This window comes from Cydia strobilella, chromosome 15 (genome assembly GCF_947568885.1).
Source record: "Cydia strobilella chromosome 15, ilCydStro3.1, whole genome shotgun sequence".
Classification (NCBI taxonomy): Eukaryota; Metazoa; Arthropoda; class Insecta; order Lepidoptera; family Tortricidae; genus Cydia; species Cydia strobilella.
The window spans coordinates 11411707-11426876 of record NC_086055.1 but is presented as its reverse complement, the minus strand read 5'-3'; the positions used below and the strand labels follow the sequence as shown (position 1 = coordinate 11426876).

Sequence of the window (15170 nt, the reverse complement as noted above, 5' to 3'; positions counted from 1 at the left end):
CTTCGCTCTTGTTTGTCGGGGTTTATTTATGTTTATTACCTGCGTTATATAGGGTCTTCTCGTCGATTGGAGGTAGTTTGTATGACGATCGATAGCTTCGGTACAGGGCTATAACCGGGAAAATCGAAGTTAGCAAATTGCGGGCATCTTTCTCTGTCACTCTAATTACGCTTTCATTGGAGTAAAAGAGAAAGATGCCCGATTTGAGAATTTCGGTTTTCGCTGTAGGCCCTCTGGTCACTAGTTTCATACTGGAAGATTTCTCGAGGAAGAGTTCAGGAACAAATAAGTATAAGGTCATGTCATGTATGGAAAAAAAAAACATAGTTTATTTTGCTCTGGGCAAAAGAAACAGTATGAGGATTCCCTACAAGTGTTTCGTATATCTTACCCAATCTAGCCTTCCTACTAAAGGCCGTCACAGACGGAGCGATAAAATACCAAAAGATATGTTATATATCAAAGCATCTTACGATATATTTTACATACTATTTGACAGATATTTGGTACTTTGGTATTGGTGCTAGACAGACAGCGATATATATTTTGGTATGGTTGTCGTGTGTGGTGCTGAGCTATACTATAAGACATATTTCGGTATCTTACGGTATATTAATTTACAATTATTATCGCTCCGTCTGTGACGGGCTTTAGTTCATTTTAGCAAACATTGAAAGTTTGTTTACTGCAAATACTGCAACAGATTGTATGGCTGTAATATCTAAATAAAATATTACCTACATGTACGACCTGTATCTATGAATTCTTCTTCTTTATATTTTAAGAGCTGGAGTCGGTGGAGCAATCTCCAACTCGTCCGGTCCTCTGCCAACTCCTTAACCTTCTGATATGATACGACCTTTTCTTCTATTTGGTTGAATTTTTTTATGTGGACATAAACCCGCAAACGTGGTTTCAAGAGTTCGTGAAGTGTGACAAAAAAATTAAGATCCAGAGGCCGTGAGTTCAAGTCTCACCCAAGGCAGTAATTTTTCCACTATTAAATTTATTCTATAAGCTTAATAGCATCGATCGCAGACGGTTCTGCTTGTTAAAAATTAAAAAAAAAAAAATTAAAAAAATTAAGGTTTTCAAAAGTATACTAAAATATTTCATAAAAAATAGCTATAATTTTGAAATGTCCATCTTTATTTGTATGCGTGACAATCGAGACATAAAATTCAATTCAATGAACATTAATGAAAAAAAAAACCGGCTAAGTACGAAGCGTAATCCGTACCATAATCTATAAAAACGGCAAAAAATCATGTTTGTTGTATTCCCATGCCCCCCTTAAATATTTACTTTATTCTGTTTTTAGTATTTGTTGTTAGATATAGCGTCAACAGAAATACATTATCTGTGAAAATATCAACTGTCTAGCTATCACGGTTCATGAGATACAGCCCGGTGACAGACAGACAGACAGCGAAGTCTTAGTAATAGGGTCCCGTTTTTACCCTTTGGGTACGGAACCAATAAACACAGTACTAATTGTTATGATGACCTCCGCCTATTAAAAAAAAACATGATTGAGATGCTTTGGATTTGTACCACGAAAATGAAGATGATATATACCGTAGGAATGCTCATTGTGAGAACACGTCATTGTTATATTTTTTATATAAATCCCATTCACACAATAACCATTTGTTATCCTTAGGTATGCTGTTATCTCTCGGGATATGGTAAAATGTGTCACGGGTCTATGGTAGTATTGGTAGCTTTATCATATGCATGCTAATTATTCTAAACTGCATTATAATTACTAATGGATATTAGGTACTATAATATCTAACTCAGTTTAATTATTTGAAACTGGTAATAAAATTGTATTGACAAACAATTAGTCGTTTGGGTGTTTTATGGTTATTTTTACATGTTTTATGTGATACCACCTTCATATTTCGTTAATTATAATTACCTACCATGTTCTCTCAAACCAATTGAACTGTTAAAAAGGCATTACGCAAAAAACGGCAAATCACGTTTGGTTTGTTGTATGGGAGCCCCACTTTAATATTTATTTCATTCTGTTTTTAGTATTTGTTGTTATAGCGGTAACAGAAATACATCATCTGTGAACATTTCAACTGTCTAACTATCACGGTTCATGAGATACAGCCTGGTGAAAGACAGACGGAAAGACAAACAGAGAAACAGACAGACGGACAGTGGAGTCTTAGTAATATCCCGTTTTTACCCTTTGGGTACGGTACGGAACCCTAAAAGCCTAAAAAGAGTCAGCAGTTGTTTCTAAGAGTTGGTGCATAACTAGGTTGACTACGGAGTGTTCAGGAGGCTAGGATTGTATCGCGGGAACATTTAAATGTCATGCAAGTCAACGAGAAAATACGAGTAAAATATATTTTTATAGTTAAAGAAAATATTCAGGAAGAATTTTCTTTATTCACCTTTATTCGTTGCAGTCAAAGATTGTAGGAATCTAACAACGCCAAGACGAGCAAAGCGAACCCCATGGGCACTACCTACCTTATCTCGAGGCGATTCGTCGTATTTTTGTTGAACCCTCATATGCCTTTGTCCAGTCGCTAAATATTTGTTTCACGATCCACCCCTATAGTTAGACTGTCTACATTTTAGATTTAATCCCACATGACAATTATGACACGTTTTGGAGCGTGCTTCTGAATCCACAGCGAGTAAGGTGTGCCGCGGTTTAACGATGTACAGGATTATCGAGAACCATCCTATGATCTGCAAATATGTCCATGTCAATACTATACCTATAGGTACATTGTATCAGGGTTAACAATTGTAAAGGGTCGCAACAATTTGTGTAAGTAGAACTGTGAAGTCTGTGCATTCGAAATACCTACCGTCGCGCCCTATAAAAGCTGAGTAATTAGTAATTACTCTATTGTTAACTAGCCAGTACTGATAAATTCCGTTACATGACGCTAGATGTTGACTACGAAATAACTCGCGTTTTGATAAGAAAACTGATGTATGGAGTTAACACTCTTTCTTTACTCTTATTTCTCTATGACAGAAGTGACCTTTTTCTAACATGTGTTTATAGTAAAATATTTTTATTTTATGATGGTTGTGTAAATAAAATTTGTTGATGACTCATTTCAATTCATCCCCCATATATGAAAATTACCTTAAATTTTCAATTAAAACACCTTTAGAAGACCACTGATTCACTATATTTTGTACTAGAACGAAATATCAGGAAAATGTGCTAAGAACCCATTGTATGGTGCGGTGAGAGAAAAAAACACGGGTAATTTCTTAGTAAAAGGGTCAATCGAATCGCAGGAAGGTTTCCTCAAATGACTGTCATAAAACGTGAAATAACAGGGTTAAGTATAATAATATCTCCACGTAAGATTAACGATAAAAAAATATGTTTACCCAGTTAAAAATAAAAATATATTACCTATTGCTTTAATATAATAAATCACGATTTTTATCTCTTGGTTTTTTTTTCTTCTAATTAGTACATATATGTTTGTTTAATGTTCATTTTGAATGTTTAAAGTTGTGTAACAAACTTTTGAACTCAAAAACATCAATTTACATACGCAAATACATGTTTTTATCACCGTAATTTTCCTAAAGTGAAACTCCTTCGACTAAAAGCCTACATTATAAAACAAAACTCATATAACTCCAGATCCCCTTCGCGGCCGCTTTAACAAATTGGCTCTAAGATTAAAGCGTTTATTACAAGCACCCAGCTACCCTTGCTCTAGTTATAAGGCCCGAATTCGTGGGTATGCGAAAGAGTGTTGGTTTGCTTTGCTAAAAAGCAAGTAAAGCAGCATGCACATTGATCGCGTGGGACCATAACGACAATAGCATTTCATATCCTATTAATAATATCTCCAAAGTAGTGTCAGGATTTTTTTAAACTCTACCTATGTAACTTTGTAGTATGTATGTTTAATTTAAGTTCCTAGAGATACTCGTAGTTCGAAAAATGTATACATGTTTATGATACTGACTATGTATTAACAGTATAAGTGTCTTGGCGTAGGTCGCTGTAAACTTATACTTGTGTTTGTTTGAATAAAGAATAAAGAATAAAGAATATCGTGACATAATCCATTGTCAATACTTAGGTATAACATATTCAGTAAAAGATACGAGTGAGAGCATACAATAGAAAAGTAATTATAAATTGTGAGTGATTTCACCTTTCCAGAGCCAGGTATTCCATCCATATCGGGATCAGAATGAATGAAAATCATAATGAAACAGTAAACATAAATGTGGTATTTTCTATAAAAAGGGACCTTATTGTCGATGGCGCTTACGCCATTATAAACGATGCTCCGATATAAATACAAGCCGCGCGACGCTGTGCGGCGTAAGCGCCATCGACAATAAGGTCCCTTTTCATAGAAAATGCCTCTAATTATATAGCCTATCTACTCTCCAAACTTAATAGCTGCTAAAATCCTAATGCGCTAAAACCTACGAAGCGATGGAAAAAGAAAGTTGGTCTCGTAGAAAAACAAACATACAGACATTGGAAAACATTACCCAATCTTCGTTAATCTAGTAAGAAACACACATTCAGAAAGGTACCCATATGTCCAAGCCCTTAGTGAACGCTCAACGTATGTGTCAGTCGGCAAAAGGGCCTGCATCCGGCCGTGCGTGAGTTATGTAGTAGCCGTAGAACGGCACCAATTTGCGTGAGAGGTTCACAGATATGTTTATATAGGACGACGGGAACACTTTTTGAAACATTATAGCTCGTACGATTGAGGTAATTAAGAAGTAAAGCCTTAAATACACAAATTTACAGCAAATTACCCTCAGATATGAAAAACATCGAGAGCAAAAACTTATTCATAAGTAAACTCAAGACACATTTGATAATAAAAACCTATTACACTGTTAAAGAATTTATGGAAGACACAATTAATTATTTTTTTATAATGTAGCCTATATATTATCTTGATCCACAAATTATAAATGTACAACATACGTAGCGCTTTCATTATGAAAGTAGTTTAGTTTTGTATAATTATGTATAAGCTAGTTATAAGAAAAATTGCTACACCCCACCGGGGTCCATGTGAAACTTTGCATAATTTGTAACATCTATGTACATACCATGGTTTACAATAAAGATTTACTTACTTACTTACTTACTAAATATGTGGCCTGATACAAGAGTAGGAACCATTTTTTCAGTGTAGGTATAAAATAGTGTTTAGGAAAATTTCAGTGACTTGCGATTACGGCTAAAATATCAAAGGTTGAATGGATAAAAGACAGTTAAACTTCACATCTTACCGATTTTCCGGTGCTATAGGAGACCGGGGTTCACTTTTGGCAACCTAATCCCAAGAAAGGCATGCGTGGGCAAGGTTTGAGGACACCGAAGCAAGTCTGAATTCTACAGGTATAGTTAAAGGCGGTATACATTAAATAGCGAAAGAATTCACTAAGCTAACATAATCTAATCCAAAATTTATGTAACTGTTGTATGAAGCTTTACATCATCATTCATTATAAACGCACCGCATATATGCATCTATATGTATGGGAAATATGCGAATTTCGTGAGTGTTAACAGTGATAGGTGGCAATGGAAGGGGATTATGCGGGTGGTTCGCGGCAGGGGACAATATTCATCATTTAGAGATGCAGCTGTGAATATTAATTTTTGCGCGGTCCATATTTGGCTCTAAGTTACCACCAAACGTGACGTTCCACGCCTTTTCATCCAAACGTCACTGAAATTTGTATGCGAATATGTTTTTTACGCTAGCTCTTGATGGAGGGTCACTATTTGACATTATTTCCGAATCACTTTCGTTTATTGATTGATTTTTCGTTTTTTTCTAATACTTAATACCTACTTCTAGATTTTGATGGCATTTCTGTTTCCAGAAGTATCCCAAATCTGCGGGACCTCTTTCTATCCTCTTCAAAAATGAGACTACTATTTATAAAGGATCGGCCAGACACAGCAAAAATAACTTTGCTGCAAAATGTATGACCAAAGTGCAATGTATGTGTACCTACGTTGCGTCAAGTTCTGTAGTGGTCGATTTTTTAAGTAAACACGACGCAGATGTTCAGAGCGTGTTCAAAGCAACACACGTAACAAACACAATTGCACAAATAAAAACAAATAGAAAGTCTTACCTTATCACTCAAACATAAATTCACAGACATGTATAAAAACCCCTTATCTATAGATCCACGACAGACATCTCCCCAGCCGGACAAAGCGCTAGTAATCTCCAGTCTCGCGGACAGCTCACGCGCGAACATTTCCATATTTATTGCTCACGGCCACGATACATAAATGACTAGGAAGTTCTACTCGCTAATGTCGGACCTAGAAGGGCTTATCAACAAGGACAATGTAAACAGTAGGACATTCTTCACATTGTGTATAAAAATAAAGTAGTATATTGAGTTTGTTTGATTAGTAATATCATGAAACCAGAACGAAGCCAGGTTTTAGCATATTTCAAATTGAAAAAACACAAAAATCACTGTGTTTTAAGAGGACAAAGGCTACATCGGTTGGCGGCTGCAGCAGCGTTACGCAGCGTACTACGTAGGCGAACAACACGCAAACGCGAACGCCTTGGGCCCGCGGCGGGCCGCCCGCCGCGCCGCGCCGCTTCGCTTCGCGTTCGCGAGTATTCGCCTACGTAAGACGCAGCGATGTTGCAGTGCAGCGTTGACGCGAAACGTGACTACGACTAGGTACTGACAGTTTTCTTGATTAATGGCATAGGGGGTCACCTTTCTCTGCATCTGACTGTACATTGAAGAGAGTCGCTACTTAACATTTATTTTTTAGCCGAGACTGACCAACTTGCACATCGTATTTATTTATTTTATAAAAGGGCAAGATACGCTTCGATAAATAATTTAAAGCTTTTATCTGTAAAATGAGACCGTTTAAAATAAAGTTGGGTAGTTTATCAGAGCCGCACCGTTGAACTTTAAAGTCCTTAATAGCTTGAACTATGTCTGCAATACTTTCTCGATAGTTTCAGTCTTTTAGTTTGGTTACCTTTTCAAGCTGACATTGTTCGTACTTGTTACTAAATGAAAATGAGAATTTAAGTATAAATTGAGTCGTTGAGTAAAATTATCTTCGGGAAAATAAAATTATAGATTAGGTTTTATACTTGTAAAGTAATTCAGACCTCGCTATAAGTTCAAAAAAGAGATAAATAAAACTAATTGACTGAAGTAATTGACAGAAAATAGATAAAGGCTATTTATGGTGACTATTTAACGGATTTTGATGTTTTTCTCTCATTACTCTTAGGAAAAATTTGTTACTAAATCAATATTTAATCTTCTGTTTATTTGTAGTACTAACATACAAATCTAGTTCGAAATGGGTATTCGTTATTTAGGGAGTTTTGCCTAAATAATTATTTCTATAGCTATTGTTCCAAACATCCAAAACCCATACACCATATCCACTACTTGGTAGGTACAACAGCAAGCATAACCGCGTACATGTCTTCACCAGGATGCAGGATATAAACAAGGATTTCAAATATAAATCAAAATAGCCGAACTAATTCTATTAAGGCGTGCGAGGAATACGTACACTCAATACTTCCTAATGTTCTTGAGTTACACGATCCGGATGGGGCGTGAATTGCTTATATTTGTTGATGCTGGCTGCCCAACTGGTTCCCACGATCTTGGAGGCGCTAGAAGAGTCTAGTACTAAAGCATGTATGGATAATGCAGACGTATGTACACTCACCTGATAGGAAGTGGATACGAAAACATGTAGGTAGTCGTTTTAACCAGTTTAGTATGGAGAAAAGAAACACAACTATTTACCGTTATTAATCATAAATTATAACCACGGTATTTTTTATATCCGCAGCGTCCAAATAACACCGATAATATTTTTTTTACTTTTATTTCACTTTGAATCGTGGAATTATTTAGAACCTAAATAAAATTACAACATCGGTACCGGTAGTTCAGGGAAGAATGTAAAGAAACTGACTCAAGTCAAATTTGACATGGCGTTCACCTCTTGCGTGTGGGATAGGATAGGTTAGGTTACTTTTGAAAAAGTTTTTTTTATTTATGTTAGCCGTCTTCTTTTACTGCTACGGGGTATATACGCTGACTGGGTATATATTAAACGAATTTCACAAGCAACAACATATACAAATTTACCATATAGCAAGTATTAAAAAGACTTTGACCCTTCCAGTTATATTTATCGAACATCCTCCATATTCAAACGGTAAACGAATGTTATGCAGATGGAATAGGAAGAGTTTCGTCTTGTTTGATGTCCGAGATGCAAATGTTTACAAAAGCTGATTAGTTTGGCCAATACGTAACACGATGCATCACATTTTGTTATACGAGCCTCGATGCATATGTTTTCGTCTAGTCAGACCATTTTTTGAGGTTCTCGCGTTTGTACAAAAATAATGTTTAAGTTTAAAAATCACTAACATTTAATGCTAATGCTAATGTAGTTTAATTTTATATGGTAATATTCTCTAATAACTAAATCCAAATACAAGAAATACCGTTTGTACTGAAACAAAAAAAAACTATTTTTTACTTTTTATTTGACGGGTAGGAATATAACAGATGTGAAAAGGGCTATTACTAGGGAAAGCAACACGGCTCTACCAATATGTACTGACAATTTTGTTTCGAGTCCATGCATGAAGCAGTGCTATAGGACAATATGATTTGGAGAACGTTTTTGAAAAGTACATTCTTTTCACAATAAGAGTCTCATGCAATTTAATTATACGATCAAAATAAACTAGATTAAACATTATTATTATGGTTCCCATTACTGGGTCATTTTATCTTCATGTGTAAAATTTATTAGAATAAACAAAATTGTTGTGTGGAACTAGACGAACTAATTTGCATCGGGGCTCGTAGCTTAGTCCCTATTTTTATATTGTATAAAATAGCTTTTATCGTTGAATTGTGGTCAAGATGGAAGTAGTCTCTTAATGTATAATTAGGTTCAATTGTGTAGACAAAAAGATAGTTGGATAATTTTAAGATTCGAAAATCTCCGGGTCTTTAAAGGTTTAACCGCATCTTAGAGCAAAATATAGGTAATGGTTATTCTGCGTTTGTTCTCTCTCTCATGAACGTCCCACTATATCATCAGTTCATTCATTACATTTCATGATTGTTTTCGGGACACTGTATATGATCTAAATATTCTTGTCCGTCCTTCTTATTCCTTTTGTAAAGGTTGCGGATATCTACAGAACTAGGATGACAGCATAAATTTTAGGTCTGTGCGGATATCGGAAGAATGTATTTTTTTTATCTGGTTAAAAGAGGTCTGATTACTTGCGTCATTTGGCGTTGAAAAGGCCAGCAGGTTAAAGGTTTGACATTTAAGTGACATACTTGCATGAGTAATATAATAAGGCTAGAATTTTGCGTAAATTATTGCAAATTTTAATTATTAATAGTTTAAGCATATAAACTTAAGTTTTGGTTCCGTAAATTTGTCATACTACTTAATAGAATTAACTGGCACGAAAAGTAGGGAGTTCAAGAGGAGACTTAACTCTACAGTAAGTGATATGATAATATTCTTGATAATATAAATGCTTTGCAGTTTTAGGTTGTGAGTTTTTTATTGTTATGAGGTTTTTATCTAGGTGACGTGAATTCTCTTGAATTATAAGTTTGAACTTTGGATCTTTGGTGGCATACTGTTATTTATAACTTTCAATAAACAAGTACAAAAAGTTCATCATTCTAATGTCGGCTGTACACACTCGTCGAGAGCCTCTCGCTGAGAGTCTCGGCACCGCTACAATTCAATTGGAGAAGCGCGAGATGAGACGAGCAAGAGCGAGACGAGAAGGGAACAGAATAATGCCTTAAGCTTCTCGTTTTAATTTTAATGCCCACTTTAAACCATATATGGCTCAAGATATATTGAATTGGTACAACAGACCATTAACAAACACTTTCTTTTCCAGGATGAGTGATGTCGAACATCTGCCAACGGTACATCAGGCGGCACTGCGAGGAGAGAAATGGCGGCTCCTATATGAAGGTAATATAAATCGATACTTATTTAACTTGAGACCGCCATTTGTTTGTATCTCCAACGTGATGGGACTCATTGGTCTAAGGTAAATGGCGAAGACCGTTTGTAAGGGAAGACCGTCTACGAGCTCTTTCGTCGCTTTTAAGTCTTGTGTTTGAACATATACTCCACTTACAGAACAGGGCAGGTGTGAAGCTTTTCTGATCGTGTCTAAGGGCCGGTACAGACGGACTGCAACCTGACTGCAACTTGTATGGGAACTGCACGCCGACGTTGCAGTTGGCGTGTAGTTGCCATACAAATTGCAGTCGGGTTGCAGACTGTCTGTATCGGCCTTAAGCGACATACGTACTTACGCATACAAATACTAGTTCTTGCCCTAGCTGTGACTATAACAGTCTTCCTAGCAGTAAATTGTATATGCCTAATAGTTTCCCGACATTGACCTTACAGACTTTAAATGCAAGATGGCGTGGATTTAATAGGAGAATTATGATTTAGGTACAGTTCAGTACAAAGCTCTTACAAATCGCATATTAAGCTACGTCGTATGTAGTTTTATGCTGGGCAAAATAAGTCAAAGGTGTTCAATGGGTTAACGCAGCGTACTACGTAGGAGAACAACACGCGAACGCGAAGCGGCGCGGCGCGGAGCAGGGTGAATCAATCCTTTGATACCTATAGAAGTGTCCTACGTGGGCGATCTCGTTGCGAACGCGAACGCCTTGTTCCCGCCGCGCTGCGCCGCTTCGCGTTCGCAAGTGTTCGCTTACGTAAGACGCAGCGTGGGTGTCTCGCTGTCGAAGAACTCTTATTAAACTGCTATTGCTATGTTCAAACTCCTCGCGTGATATGGACTCATAAAGTGGGGAGATCGAGTTCATGATTAGACACAACTTTCTGCGTTATGGATGATTATGCCAGTCTCTTAAAGGACTTTCGTAAGTTTACGCAATATCAAACTATAACATAAACGTGATATTTATATTATTTATAGCCTTCAGGTACAGATTTATAGGTTCAAGATAAATTATAAAACGATTAAAGTTTTTATATTTTTAAATACTTAATATTCACATAGGGTTCAAGAATTTCAAGATTACGTAAGCAGATATTTTTGCTATAATTAACTCCTTCCTCCCCCTTGCCAGTAAAAGTAAGCAACGCTCTTACTATTCTAAATATTCGACATCCAATTACGGTTAAAAGGTAGAGTAACTAGTGTCTAACAGGGGTCCAAAGACGTCACAAACTCAAAGTGCTATGATCAACCCAAGAGTTGCTAACTTAAACTTAAAAGTACCAGCTTGAGGCGCTCGAGTCAGTTGAGAGGAGGGCCAAGAGAATCATCAATGACAGCAATCTGACGAATGCTCGACTCCAAAGTCTGGAGCATCGTCGCAAGGTTGCCAGCCTGTCGATCTTTTATAGGATACATTTCGGAGAGTGTGCCGAGGAACTGCACAACCTTATTCCTCCGTCCCATTTTTACCATCGGACCACAAGACAAACGGCACTCCGGCATCGCTTCATGGTAGGAACTCCAAAAATACGCACAAAGCGTTTTGCTTCCACATTTCTTATGCGAACTGCCAAGGAGTGGAACGCCCTGCCCGAGTCTGTGTTTCCGCATGAGTACAATTTGGGGCTCTTCAAGGCAAGAGTTCATAGGTATCTCATAGGTAAGCGTGCTCCACCGTAGACCATATCATCACTTACCATCAGGTGAGATCGTGGTCAAACGCCTGCCTATTCATCATAAAAAATAAAAAATCGTTTTTAAGTTTTAATCCATGATTATACAGACAACACAGCCCATTTTGATCGGTAAATATAGACTGCAATAGATTGCACATGCGCACAATATTTAGCTTCGCTGATCGCTTGTGTAATTCTTCTCATAAGCCGCATGCATGTGCTTGACATTTCCATTTCCTGCGTCCAGCGCCGATAGACACGCGCTGATAATGCTCTGTCCATTACGCACGGACTGCGGCTGAGAGCGGAGGTGAATGATTTTTAAAAAGGTATGTTTGTGACCGAGAGGAATATTACAGATAATCATTCATTAAAGTCTGAACAATACCTGATGCATAAAAATAAAACCAGCCAGTCACCCGTTGACCACGAACGCTGTAATATTGACCACGAGCGATGTGTTATAAATTCAATATACGCGATATAATCCGTTTTCATTGTTTTAAAACAATTTCGTACTTTGGCAACACTTACGATACTGCAACGCTTATCAAAGTATCTTGCTTACTGTTGCTACAGTAGAAAGTGTTTCTAGTTTAGTGCATGTTAGTGATTTTCAAAATTACCCCGCTTTCGAAGTGATCCCAAAAGCATCTTATATTAGATAAGATAAGATAATATTTATTGAATAACTGTGTACAGAAATGTTGGCAATAATACATTTAGGAAGCAACAGTTTGTCCATCACGGACGTACAATATACTTAAGACTAACCTATAACTAAATAACAAAATTAATACATGCATGCACTATTATCATAATCGTCAAATTCTTTCATGCTGCAGAACACTCTACTAATAAGCCATTTTTTAGAATGGTTTAAAATTGTTTGCATTCGATTGACTATTTCAACAGGCAACTTGTTATTCCAACTTACTCAGCATCTTAATAAAATACATTTCGAGCGACTCCTTTATGTCTATGCTTCATGGTTGCGGACAGGCATGTTACGTTACAACATACGTATATGTAATACCACTCCATTCTGTACTGTACCGAGTAGTTGAATTTTGCCGTCAACATCAAATAGGGTTGCATTTCTCAGTACATCTTAGCTTTGAACTCTAACTAAACCTATAAGAGCAGTAAAACTAGATATATTTTGTAAAGAATGTAAAGCAATACAGAACGTAGAGAATACTTGTTTTGTTGTCAATATAAGTCTAGTGATTTGACCATTTGTTCCGAACTTCCGAATAATAGATGTAAAGAGAGCAGTAGATTAGTGACCCAATAATTATTGACTACGTGTATATCACGGAAAGCCGTTTAGTATGTACAGTTGAATTCATAAACTATACATTTCTTCACCTTAATCCATTGCAATTTGCAATACTTAAGGTAAAAAAATGTTTTTATGTTTATGAACTCGACTGTACCAAAGTTTAAGGGTTTCGTTTTGTTTAAGTGCTGTTATGTTAACACAATTCAAATTATAGCAATAAGGTACTATATTTTAATAGTACACGGTACGATATTTAGCTATGCAATAATCCTGCTTAAGATTGAATTAAACCAGCAGCAGCATGTAGGTAAGGTAATGCTGATTCATCTAGGCATAATCTTCGCCATAATTACAGGTAGACGAGAGCAGCTGCGCTCTTCTACACATGTTGTGTTCACGCATGTATTCACCTATTGTTTTAAACACAGCAGACGCACGCACGGTAGCTGTCTCTGTCTCAATAGCAATAACTTAAAAGCGCCTGTTCAATTCTGTGTAGCAATATGTAAGATGTAAGAGGTGCTAATCCGTACGGGTGGGCGCTTTTGGTTATAAATCAATATGTTTTCGTAATATACTTAAGTATTCTTTATACCGACAAGCTTTTACAAACCATTATTCCTTAACTACGTTTTGATAAAGTTGCTTTGGTTGTTTTATTATAGTCCCTTTAGCTATCATCCAGTAAGTGGTTATTAGTATTTTAAACGACCAAGTCATTTAAAAGCCTGTAGAAACAAAAATAAATCTAAGAGCTCTTGATATTGAAAGTTTAAAAGTTTACACTTGAAAGTAGTTGCAACCCAAAAAGTCACAGACATCTAACAGGGTGAAATCTCAGAGTTTGTCAACACTCAGGGGTCGAATCTCATAATTCCAATAAAATTAAAGACTAGAAGCGTTCCGGCAAAGTTCACAAAAGGATCATTAAAACTTCGCGATGAAATCATGAAAATTGCCCATTAGCAGGGGTCGACAACAGCCGTGAACGTTTTATAAGCAAACACCAGTGCAGGAATCGGAAACTCTAATTATTCTTGTTTGACGATTTGAGGTCCTCGCCCTTTCGGACTTGGAAGTCACTTCATTAGCGTTTGTCTTTGAGAATTCTATTAGCTCGTTAAGATTATTAAAATTTTAATGGATGATTGTTAATTAGTAGTGCTTTAGAAAATTTAGCTGTTTTTGTAACTTCTGTTGATAAAAAACTTCTAAAGGGTTTATTGTTTCTGATTGAAGTGAGCTGAATTTATTTGGCTTCCTAACTTCTCATTTTCACCTTCGATGGAACGGAATATTGTAAACGTACCTACTTAATATTAGGTACAATGTGAGATGCTGTTTGTTTATTTGTGCATGAATTATTTTTTCCGATTTTTCCGCAACGTATAGACCGATTCGATAGCGATTTTCTGAAAAACATTTGTATAAAACCGGTGGCTTTTTATTATGTTATAAAAATAAAAATTAATTTTAATATCGTTGTAATTAAAATTATGAACACTAAGGCTTGTTTCATCAAATTTCAAGAGCCCATTTGATTGACATCGTGTGTAAAGCAACAAAAAGGGACGTGATGGCTGAAATCTGCTATTCATCTACCAGGCTGACATAAACAAAAGGCAGATAGTTTGTAAACGGAAGCGGCGCCATTCAATTTCCGACCGCACCGCAGAGCGGCGCCGCGCGTGCCGGCATACGTGATGGACACTTTCCAGTTCGAAAAAGTCTTAGGTCCTCTAAAATTATAGTAAACATAAGCTGTTTTAAATAGGCTACTCTTGACTATCTACATCAAATGGCATGAACCATAATCATTTAAATGATGGGGGATACCTAATGCATTTTACAGTTACAAGCAGGGCGGACAAGGTATTCAAAAATATATGAACAAAAAGCTCTATTATCAAAATGTTAAAGTGCATGTTTAGATGTTTTTGAGCAACTTAGCCGCTCTGATATAACCGATGGCGACTATACTAGCATATGGTTAATGTGGTTTAGACAAGGCCTTAAGGTAAATCAGCCTATTTCTTTCTTTCATATTTTAGAAAGGAAGAAATGGCTGCAAATAGGTATAAATAAGAAAATATCAATTGAACATTGTTTTGGTCCTTAAAGAATCTGTTTCTCCTCTGTTAGATTTCT

General features: G+C 36.5%; 1 protein-coding gene across 1 annotated transcript in view; it reads left to right on the top strand.

The window, feature by feature from the left end:
- Positions 1-15170, top strand: part of LOC134747566 (protein sprint) — a 323735-nt gene that overhangs the window by 16172 nt on the left and 292393 nt on the right. The window contains exon 2 of the mRNA XM_063682142.1: positions 9969-10045. Within this exon, the coding sequence (XP_063538212.1) occupies positions 9977-10045 (69 nt within the window). The 5' untranslated portion in view covers positions 9969-9976. The remainder of the gene's footprint in view (positions 1-9968; positions 10046-15170) is intronic.